This window comes from Moschus berezovskii, chromosome 2, assembly GCF_049115385.1.
Source record: "Moschus berezovskii isolate FMDL1 chromosome 2, NW_MosBer_1.0, whole genome shotgun sequence".
In the NCBI taxonomy this organism is placed as follows: Eukaryota; Metazoa; Chordata; class Mammalia; order Artiodactyla; family Moschidae; genus Moschus; species Moschus berezovskii.
Window position 1 is genome coordinate 16339646 of NC_142461.1, and position 12264 is coordinate 16351909.

At 38.1% G+C, this 12264-nt stretch overlaps 1 protein-coding gene across 3 annotated transcripts in view; it reads right to left on the reverse strand.

Annotated features, from left to right (window-relative positions):
• Positions 1-12264, reverse strand: part of DIS3L2 (DIS3 like 3'-5' exoribonuclease 2) — a 368569-nt gene that overhangs the window by 190945 nt on the left and 165360 nt on the right. For all 3 annotated transcript variants that reach the window (XM_055397563.2, XM_055397562.2, XM_088844794.1), the window contains exon 9: positions 7897-8070. In XM_055397563.2, the coding sequence (XP_055253538.2) occupies positions 7897-8070 (174 nt within the window). The remainder of the gene's footprint in view (positions 1-7896; positions 8071-12264) is intronic.

Here is a 12264-nt window from a genome sequence, read left to right on the forward strand (position 1 = left end):
TTTCTTTCAAATCCAAGAATTTTGCTCTGAATAATTCAGAAAGGACATCCCAAACACAGTCACACACCATTAGACCTATTACGTTTTGAAATATTTAGTTTAGCAATTTCACAGTGTATACTAAGGAACACTAGTTTCATGAGATGATCCACAAAAAACAATGTTGTAAGAAATGTATTAACCCAATGTTTTCCAAAACAGGATGGCCACGGAATCTTTTTTCTCCATAGCACATATTAAAACCCCAAAGAACTTGTGGCCTACCAACACCTTTTGGAAAACCTAACTTGGTCAACAAATAATTCATTTTACCAAAGATGAAACTTCAGTTTCATCTGTGCTCACTGTCTCCCCAAATGTAACTGATTTTCCCAAGGTCACCCAGCTAGTCCCTAATTTCTAGTGCTCCTTCTATCCTGCCACACTCCCTCACCAGAGGGATCTTTTCTAAATGGCAATTTAATCAGACTGGACTTCCTGATAAACAGAAAGATCATTAGTCATTTAATGTTAGTTATGTTTGAAAGCTTTCCCACAAGAGGCTTGACCTGAAAGAAGTTAGTATTATATGTCTCTCCTTTCAAGTTACTATTTCAAGGTTGGTTTTACCTGGAGTGAGAGGAAATTTCTGTCTATCTGGAACAGTTCCATCCTGAAGATATTTCAATATTTCTCACCACAGCACCCTTTCTGTGCTCAGTATTTTTAGCTCATTGTTTTCTATTTTGGCAGCTGAGAAGCTGCAGTTTGTAATTTTACCTCCAGCTTCATATTTCTTCTTAAAAGTGAATACAATGTCCTGTTTATAATAATAAAATCACTAGTTGGCAGAACGACATTAAATGGAAAAAAAAAAAAGAGAAAGCAATTGGAAAATTTAGAGCAAGCAATTTTAAGTGCCAAGTTTTGCATTTGTAATGGTCCGGTGGAGGTCACTGGGCTTCCTTTTTATTGAGAGAATAGTAAAGAAATAGATATCCACAAGTTCTCCTGTGAAAAACTATAGAAATCACCTCCACTTCAAGGAAGCTCATAGTTTTACTGAAAAGTGACATGATCCAAACTTCGACAAACTGAAGTATAAAAATCAGTTTAGCATGGTATTTTCCCCCTCCAATAATTTAGGTTTTCACTTTCTACTTAAATTGAGCTTTAAAGCTTGGGTTTCAGTTTAGCAACAAAGGAAGCAAAACAATAGGAATAAAATTGGAAATAATTGGAGCCAGTCTCAGAAATAACCCTGGGGTTTCTTGGGCTTCTGGTGCAACCCCCTTTAAGCAGTTTCCTTGGATATATTCTCTTCCTGATCTCCAAAGGCTTGCAGTATTGGCACTGCTTTTTTTTTTTTTAACCTCAAATGCCCTGCTAAGGAGAGTTGCAGCTTAGGCCGTGCAAGCACCAATTCTCTAGAGACTGAAGCCCAAGGTCCAGAAAAATGGTGCTCCCAATCAGAAGGGCCAGATTTCTCCTAGGAGTTCACACCAGCCTTCCTTCTTGAAAATTGCTAACCAACCATTTTTCTTTTCAAAATAAACACTATTTCTCTCAACTTCAGTTTGCAAAATATTACCCCAATTCCACTGGACTAAAAAACTGGAATTTTACTGACATAATTGGATTATGAGGTTTAAAGATTGATGGAACTTTTCTGTTCCAAATATAATTGTTCAAATACCAAACCTAAACGGGTATGTAGAAGTCCTTACGTAGCTAGAGCCAGGGCAACATTGCAAGCTCCATGGCAGGGCGGCCCAGCAGAGCGGGTCAAGAAGCCATCAAAACCATAGGAGTTGTGAGCCATGTTACAGTAGATCTGGGAAGCTTAAGGGAACACCCTATCCTTTCTGCAGCCACAGTCTGCCACTAAACTGAAGACTACTTAGTCACTCTAGTTCTAGAAATGCCTGTTCAGAGCTCAGCTCTAGCACCAATGACATTGGCAATTTGTTCATATGGATATTATAGGACTTGCCATTCTCTGTTGTAATTTATCTGAGTATAAATCTGCCTTCCTACGAACAGTAAAGTCATGAAGAACAAGGGCTGGGCCTTACTTGCCTTTGCATTTTCGGTGACTGATTTAGTATACTTGGTATATATTATATGTACACATGTATTATATATATATAAACACAAGAGGCTTCCCTCACAGTTCAGTTGGTAAAGAGTCTGCATGCAATGAAGGAGACCCGGGTTTGATTCCTGGATCGGCAAGATCCCCTGGAGAAAGAAATGGCTACCCACTCCAGTACTCTTGCCTGGAGAATCCCATGGACAGAGGAGCCTGGTGGGCTACAGTCCATGGAGTCGCAAGAGTCAGACATAATTTAGCGACTAACTCGCCATATAGGAGAGAAGAAGAGAGGAAAAGGAAAAAAGTTTGATTTAGGAGTTTACAGAATATGTATTATTTATTCATAGTATATGTTTCTTAGGGTATATTAGGATTCATTCCTAGTTCTTTTGACTTTCCTAGAAAAATACTGGCAAAACCTCTTTGAAGGCACTGAGCAGAAGAAATAAGAGTATTATAAATTCTTGTACCAAGTATCTCTCTTCCATTATAATTCATGTTTGACTACTGCTCCAAGACAGTGTTCCACAAGAACAGAAACCATTATCTACTTTTACTCATGTTGAATTTCTACTGCACGTGGATGGTGTTCAATAAATATCTGTTGATAGAAAAATGAAATAAATTTATTACAAGATCAGTCAAAGAGAGGAAAAGGTAATCAGATCCAAACGCTTAGCATACTAAGTACTTCTCTATTTTTTATTGTAAAAAAATAAGAAATTATTAACTGTGACTACATAAACACATGAATTAATCCTGGCATATTCACAAGATGTGTGGATCAGGTGGTAAACGAGGTAAACCTCAGGTGTTCCAGAACACAAAAGGCAATGATATTGGCACGTTTGTTGATTCTTTTATTTTCAGCCAACTATGAATGATGGGTAATTACACATGCCAAGTACCACGGATTTATGGTTTTAGCGAAGTTAATCCTTACAAATACCAGACCATCTGACCTGTCTCTTGAGAAACCTGTATGCAGGTCAAGAAGCAACAGTTAGAAATGGACATGGAACAACAGACTAGTTCCAAATAGGAAAAGGAGTACGCCAAGGCTGTATATTGTCACCCTGCTTATTTAACTTATAGGCAGAGTACATCATGAGAAACGCTGGGCTGGAAGAAGCATAGCTGGAATCAAGATAGACAGGAGAAATATCAATAACCTCAGATATGCAGATGATACCACCCTTATGGCAGAAAGTGAAGAGGAACTAAAGGACCTCTTGATGAAAGTGAAAGAGGAGAGTGAAAAAGTTGGCTTAAAGCTCAACATTCAGAAAACAAAGATCATAGCATCTGGTCCCATCACTTCATGGGAAATAGATGGGGAAACAGTGGAAACAGTGTCAGACTTTATTTTTTGGGGCTTCAAAATCACTGCAGATGATGATTGCAGCCATGAAATTAAAAGATGCTTGCTCCTTGGAAGGAAAGTTATGACCAACCTAGAGAGCATATTTAAAAGCAGAGACATTACTTTGACAACAAAGGTCCATCTAGTCAAGGCTATGGTTTTTCCAGTAGTCATGTATGGATGTGAGAGTTGGACAGTGAAGAAAGCTGAGTGCCGAAGAACTGATGCTTTTGAACTGTGGTGTTGGAGAAGACTCTTGAGAGTCCCTTGGACTGCAAGGAGATCCAACCAGTCCATCCTAAAGGAGATCAGTCCTGGGTGTTCATTGGAAGGACTGATTTTGAAGCGGAAACTCCAATACTTTGGCCACCTCATGTGAAGAGCTGACTCATTGGTGATGGACAGGGAGGCCTGGTGTGCTGCAATTCATGGGGTTGCAAGGAGTTGGACATGACTGAGCGACTGAACTGAACTGAATCCTTATAAAATAGGTACGTGGCTAAAAAAAGACTATTGCAAAGATCCAGATTGAAGGTAATATTAAACTAATAATAGTAATAACACTAATACCATGAAAATAGCAAAGCTGACATTTTCTTCTGCTCCTAACATGAATTCATCATCAGCCTCATTATGATTTCAAAACAATGACTATCAATCATATGTTCCCTAGCAGATACTTAGAAAAAAAAATACACTTAATCTGTCCCTTCAAGTAAATGTGATCTTTTAACATTGCTTTTTGAAAGCAAAATAAAACAAGAAACTCAAATTTTTAATATAAAATTCTAAAAATGGACGTTTTGAAATGTTTCATTATTATACAATTTGGGGACCTAAAATGACCTAATCATATAAGCTACCAAACTGCTCATATCTGTACACTTAAATTTTCTCATGTAATTTTATAACTAGCTTTTAAAGATGCCAACTGAAAAATAATTGAAGATAATGAAACCATTTTTAAAAACTCTAAAAATGTAGTACCTTTCAATCTGTCCACAAGAAAGGATGGACATCATGAAAGATGGAAGTCTATTAGATGGATTTCAAAATGAATCTGAATATGATCAGTGAATAGGATTGAAAATGAGTATCATGATTTAGTGAGTTCAGCTCATTTCTTCCTAAGATATGAGGCATCTTTTTCAGTTATGATAACCATTAAAACCAGAACTAAGTATCAAAATATAAAAAACTTACACTCAGAACTTTGTATTTCCATATTGCAAGTTGCTCAAGCAAAATAAAAAAATAATATATTCAATCACATTGCTTTCACCAAAAGATTAATGATAATATGAACATTTTTCTCTACCTTTTTAAAGTAAAATAAAATACATTAAAATTTGTATCATTCTTATTTTTCCACTTTTATGTATGTTAATAACACATAATAAATTAGTGAAGTAGTACGTATACTTGTAATTTTAGAATAAAGGCACAGAAGTTACAGGAAATGCATGTTCAACAAAGTTTAGAGGTTACCACTTTAGGCATCAGGAAGCAGGTGAAAGATTTTAAGCCAAAGGAGTAAAAACAAAAGAATAAGATTTGAATTTTAGAAAAATAATTCTAGAGGAAAATGGACAGGTAAAAAGCTCCTGGAAATTAAAGTGTCTTTTTTAAAAATTCCTGTTACTTACATAAAGAAAAGACTTTTGGACAGTGGGAGAAGGCAAGGGTGGGATGATTTCAGTGAATAGCATTGAAACATGTATATTACCATATATAAAACAGATGACCATTGCAAGTTCAATGCACGAAGCAGGGCACCCAAAGCTGGTGCTCTGGGACAATCCAGAGGGATACGGTGGGAAGGGAGGTGGCAGGGGTGTTCAGATGGGGGGACACATGTATACCTGTAACAATTCATGTTGATATATGGCAAAAACCATCACAATACTGTTAAGTAATTATCCTCCAATTAAAATAAAGAAATAAAAATTTTTTAAAAGATAGTGATAGGCAAAGATGATATTTACAAAAGTGGGAAAAAAAAATCCCTGTTACTATGCTAACAGCAGGCTCCCTGAATCTTTGGATCCTTTTGCAGGACACATAGGTATATTTTAACAGAAGCCTTCTGCAGAGCAAGACCTCCTAGTCTGCGGTTCTAACTCAGAAGGTAACAGGGGCCAAAGAAAAAGGCAATGTGGGGTCATGAGAGGGGAACTGAGCAATACTGGCTGCGGGGACTATTGGCATGCCTTATTATTTACCTGCACGCTAGGAGTCAGGCTTGGAAAGATTGAGCACCTCTCTCTTCTGATGTTTCCATTCATAATTTTTAAAAGTTATAAAGGTTATTTGTTTAAATAACTTGAATAATAGAGCAATTTATAAAATGAAAAGTAAAATACTGCCTCCATACCTCCTACCACTCCACTGAGTCCATGCACAATAATCACTGTCAGCAGTTTGATGTGTTTCCTTCCAGGACTTTTTTGTAATATATATATACTTCTATGTACACATGTATATTATACATATACATTTACATAGTTTTTATATTATTTGACTATAAAAAACTAGGCTCATATTCTTACTGTTCTGAAACTTGCTTCTTTCACTTTGCAATATATGATAGCCATTCTTTTAAGAAAGTCCACATGGGTCTAGCTTCTTTTTTACAGTGGCAGGGAATGCTAGCTTATTGATATGACATAGGTTATGTAACTATTCCTTTACTAGTGGACATCAGCAGTGTCACTTTTACAATAAGGCAGCAACAAACATTCATGTACATGAACCATAATATACTTCCTTGAGTAGCATGAGTTCCTAGAAATAGAGTTTTTAGGTGAAAGGGTAGGTACATTTAAAATGTCGATAGCTACAGAGGAATAGCTCTAACTTACACTTCAAACAACAAAATTCAGTCATCCATTCTATCTTTTTCTTATTAGTTTTTTAATAGATTCCTAGATTTAGGAAAAGATCTCAGAAAACAAGTCCCTCTATTTATATATGAGAATATGAAGGTTCAGAGACAGTAATAAGATTATGGCCTCAGGATCCCAAAATCCTTGACAAGATAACTGACCAGAAGCAGTAACAATGGTTACTGCTGAAACCCAAGAAATCAACTTGAGTTAACTGACTTCAAACATATGTGTGTTCCATCTGAGCCACTAACAAGTAGGAAAGGGAACCATCAACGCCTTTTCCTTGCCTACCTTTGGCAAGAAAAGAAAAGAAAAAAAAAAAGAAGTAAATTCCTAAAAGATACAAAAGCAAGAGGGAGCCGGAAAGGAAGATTCTTAAACAAGGTGGAGTAATGGGCACCAAAAGCTTAAGATATCATAAGTTCAGCTGCATGAGGTGAGCAAGTGTGGTGGTGGAAAAGACTCTGACACGGGATGACCCTAGCAAAAAACCTTCCATGGCCTCAGTGGGTTGTATGAAAAGTTTCTTGGTTCTGAATATCTCCATGTGGCATCCAAAATGAATGCCAGCACTGAAACCAAATTCTGAAGAGAAATATCAGAAAAGAACTAACATCCCACAATGAAGAAACATCTTCAAAGAAGATGTTGTTAAAAAAAATACCACAAAAGTACTTTCCAACAAATTCCAGACCTAAAAGTAAAGCTTTAAAATGAAGCTCCAAGCACAGAAGTCTTGAATCCTTTGCTCTGTGCCTGAAGAGGCCCATTTAAAGGAGGGCACTTCTAACCAGATAACACAGTCTCTATTGGACCAGACCTATGGGGTATAGCAATGAGAAAAGAAGGTGGCGACTGTACCTGTTGAAATTAGAATGGTCTAGAATAAGAGTCAGCACACATTTTCAATAAAGGGCTAGACAGCAAATATCTTAGGCTTTGCAGGCCATATGGCCTCTGTTGCTATAGTATTGCAAAAAAACAGCCAAAGACAATACATAATCAAATAAGCGTGGCTAAGTTTCAGCACAACTTTATGAATGCTGAAATTTGAATTTTATATAATTTTCATAAAAAATTATTGTTTCAATTTTTTTCAACCATGAAAAAATATAAAAACCATTCTTAGCTCACAAGTACATGCAAGTATGCTCAGTCACGTCTGACTCTGCGACTCCATGGGCTGTAGCTTACCAGGATCCTCTGTCCATGGGATTGCCCAGGCGAGAATATGGGAGTGGGTTGCCATTTCCTTCTCTAGGGGATCTTCCCGACCCAGCGATGGAACCCACATCTCTGGTGTCTCCTGCATTGGCAGATGGATTGTTTAACACTGAGCCACCTAGGAAGCCTTCTGAGCTCACAGGCTGTGAGTAAACAGGCAACAGGCTAGGTTTAGCTCACAAGGCATCACTGGCCAACCTCTGGTACACGGCACTTGAGTTTCAATTGTCCAGAACTTGAGTGGTGGTGGAAAGATGGCAACATCTGAGGCCAGCTCCTCAGAAAGTTAAGTTAGAAGACAGAAGGATAGAAAACGTGTCACTCTTCAAAGGGTTTCAGATATTTACCTTAAATCTCTTCTCTTGCTGAATTCCTCTGGTGGAATTGTCCAAGGCAGGCCCTGAGGGAGGCATTCTAAAACTTCTGAAGAGAAATCAGAGAAATCCACACCATACTCTGTAAGTATCCCTTCTGTTTCAGGCTCGATTTCACCAGCCTGCCCAAGACTCTTCGCCAGCTGCCTGTGGACGGGACGGACAGGAAAGGCCATTAGTAACGGGACGTGGGCGACCGGTCTCCTCTCTTAAGTTGAGGGTGTCTTTCAGACTCTCCTGCCCCTCCCCCAGCAGGAACACCATCACCAGTGAATGAACAGGGGGCCAAGCTGAAGAGCTTAGGGTACTCTTGTCTTGTTACTGCCATGATTACAGTGTACTTTTACCTTTCCTCAGGAATGCTGACCCATAGAGAAGGGCCAGACAACCCTCTGTGGGACTCCTGCAATTGTTCTTCATGGAGAAGTGAAAGCTTTTGTCAATTATTTCTCTTGTAAACACCTTTAGAGACAATTCTGATCAGCCCAGTTTGCTGTTAAATGACTAGTTTCACACTGCCTATACCTTACATCATGCTCACTAGATCAGATCTGATGTTTTCGTTTATTTCACAATTCTACTAATTTTTGCCTTGATGTTTTAAGACATTTTGTCTGAACACAAAAGCTATATATATTCACTTTAGAGAAGTTATTAATAAAAAAGAGAGAAATATACCAAGAAGAAAACTGAAATTATCTTTAATCCAGTCACCCAGCAAATGATCATTCACATTTTAGGGTCCTGGTCCATTAAAAATAAGACTGTATTGAACAGGACAGTCCTGTCACTATGAGTAGAGTTCCATCTTTTAGAGGGCTGATCTTACTCTTTATCTGTGGGTCATCTACACATACATCAAAACTGACACCTCTCCATTCTTGTAAGTACTGGCATGCCACATACAGCCAAGTCTACAGTTAAGTGGTGAATGCTGATAGTCAACAGGAAAGACGACATGAGTCTTAAATCAGCTGCCTTGTTGACAGTGTTGAGGAGACCAGAGTTGGCTACCTCCTCCACTGCATAGGTCTACTCACCCACCAGGGTGACCCAGGAATCTACCCTCAGTAATTCCTGCAAGGGGTTTAGCTCTGGCATTAGGGCCTTCTCTGGGGCCATTTGATTTCTTTGAAGAAGATTCTGTTTCCTTATATAAGGATAGATGCCTGGCTACTAGAGTTCATAGGTGCACAGTGGTATAGGAGGACTGGGGATGTGGTTGCCTTATATGCAGACTTTGAACAAATTTTCAGCCTCAATACTGGAACATGGCAGTGGTGGTAGAACGGCTGGCCCCACTTCTCATATGCCAGCCAAGAGAGAGCAGCCCACTGCTGACACATACACCTGCCCACCAGCACAGGCTTGAGGCAGCCTGTGGGCATTTCACATACAATGGTGGCTCAGACCAGTGCCTTCTTCTCAAAGGTAGGTGGTGATTTCCCACAAATCACATCAAAAAGCCAAAGACAGCAAAAATACATGGGAAAAAAAATGAAAGAAAGCTATCTGGCAGATCCACAAATAAATGAAAATTAAACAACCCATCAGTTAAGGAAGAAATAAAAAGAGAATTAGAAAATATTTTGAACTGAATGAAATACAATATATCAATATTTATGAGATGCAGCTAAAGCAGTGCTTTGAGGAAAATTTACAGCGTTAAATGCTCGTATTAGAAAAGAAGAAATGTGTCAGTGAACTAAACTTCTATCTTAAAAAACTGAAAAAAGAAAAGCAAATTAGATCCCAGGTAAGCAGAAGGAAGGAAATAATAAAGAAATAAAAATCAAAGAGTAGGAAATTAATAAACAATAAAGAAAACCAATAAAATCAAAAGCGGATTCTTTGCAAAGAAAATAAAATAGGTAAGTTTCTGGTGAGGCTGATCAAGAAAAATAAGGAATAAGTTACCAGTGTCAGGAATGAGAGACCATTATTATAGATCCTTTGAGCATTAAAATAATAATAAGGGAATTATAAATGACTTTAGACCAATGAATCCAACAACCTGGATGAAATGGATAAATTCCATGAAAGATACACACTGCCTAAGACTAGTCAAGGAGATACCAACACTATATATTCCTTCATCTACTAAAGAAACCAAATTCATAGTTAAAAATGTTTCCACAAAGACAAAATGCAGGCCCAAATGGTTTCATGGAGAATGCTACCAAGTCTTTACGAAAGAATTAATACTAATTTCACACAAACTCTTTCAGAATATAGAATTGGACGGAACACCTCCTAACTAGTTTTATGAAGCCAGCATTACTCTGATACCAAAATGAGACAAAGGATTCATGAGATCAATATCTCTCATGAAAAACAGACTTAAAATTCTTATGAAATATTAGCAAACAGAGTTCAGCAATATATAAAAGGGCTAAATAATTCAAGATCTCTCCGACATTCAAAAGTTTAATTACTCAGCAAACAATGAAAAAACATATACAATCATTTTAACAGAATAATTTGATAAAATTCAACACCTATTCATGATCAAAATACTCAGCAAATGAGTAATGAACAGAAACATCCTCAATTTAACAGTGAAAGTCTAAATGCTTTCCTCAAGATCAGGAAGAAAACAAGTTCACTCTCTTTGGTTCGGTTGGTACTGTTCACCAGTAGTACCAAACATGGTATCAGAAGTCCCAGTGAGAACCATAAAGCAAGAAAATGAAGAAAAGGAATACAAATTAGAAAAACTTCCACACTGCATGTAAGTGGGCCAAAGGAGTATAATTCCCATTACAGAAATGAGCAGCCTCCTACCTAAGACTCTGTTTCAGCTCAAGGCTCTGAATGTGAAGAGAGTGACACAAAGACAAAGGGGCGCTTAGGATTCATCCACGGTGGCCACAGGGCTGCCAGGGAAAGCAGTGGTGGTAGCAGTGCCCAGTGACAATGCTGTCTTGCAAGTGGTAAGAACCACTGCCATCGTGGCCAAACTAATCCTGATAAAAGACAATGGCTAGACTTCTTGTTCCTGGCTTTCCAGGTTGGCCTTTGCTCCTACTCTCACTGTTACTATGAACCCTTCAACATCCCTCTAATAAATTCCTTTTTCAACCACAGTTGTTTTCTCCTGTTTTGTAACCAAGGATCCAGATAGTTAAAAACTCAGGTCTCACTAATTTTCAAAATGACAACATTACTATCTGTTTATTATCCTCATTCACTAGAATGAAGTTCCTGTTGAGGATCTGGGAAACCTGTTGTCAACGCCTTTGAAGTTTAAAGGACATTTTGGAGACTGATTAGTATTTTGAAAATCAAGTGGGACGTGAGTTATGTCCAACCCACTTAAAGAATTAATTATCCTCATAGGTTCCTAAGGTTCTGTTCTCTACACCCACTTCCTAATACAAACATGTTTGTCTGGTTCTTGGTGTAAGCATGAGAAACTAACTCTGGTTTGAAAAGAAATTTTTTGGAAAGATACCAAAAGTTCACAGAAACAGTGAGAGACGTGCAGAACCTGAAAAGAGGATGGAAACAAAAGAATTATGTGCTCAACCTCTAAAGTCTTGATTTCAGGCTAAGATGGAAACTCAGTGACTTCTTATGTATATCAAAAAAGTTTTCTGAGTCTATTGCAGCTTCCGGGCTAAGACGGCAAATAAACAAAAATCAAAGGGTGATAAATCACTACAGCATTAAATTCAGAGTCTCACTAAGTCTCTTACAAGAAAAGTAGGAATACTTATCAGAAAGAGTAAGCCTCAAGAGAACCAAACCATATATATTTATCTATATATATATTATATGATATATACATATTTCATATATATATATGAAATACAAGATTAGGAAATACAAGATACGGGAAGATGCAGAAAGGTCTGAGTACCTTGGATGCCTAGTTCCAACTGACCTTTCATTGTCACGAATCATAAGTGGACTCTGGTAGTATATCCATTCTAAGGGATGGTCTCTGAAAAGACAGTGGAGCAGAAACTTCCTCCCTGCAGGTAGAACTTGAAGCAATACATCCATGGTCTACTTTGGCTCAGGAAAGATGGCCTGATGGGCAGTGGCTACAAGTTTAGCCAGATGGATAGGGACCTGAAAGAAGAAAGATTGGAGGACTGGTGACAAAGATATCTGAGGGACAGACATGGAGAAATGGGCCTAGAGGATGGCTATTTGTGTTCCATGAGAACACTCAGCATAAGACTCTCACATGGGGGCAAGATAATCTACCTTGAAAATGTCAGTCAACCCCCTTCCCCAGGCACTGCAGTGTGTGCTCAACCGGCATCAGAACAAAGTACCTGGTAGCAGGAAAAGAGCTCCACACATGAGCTTCCTCTCACCAATGACAACCAG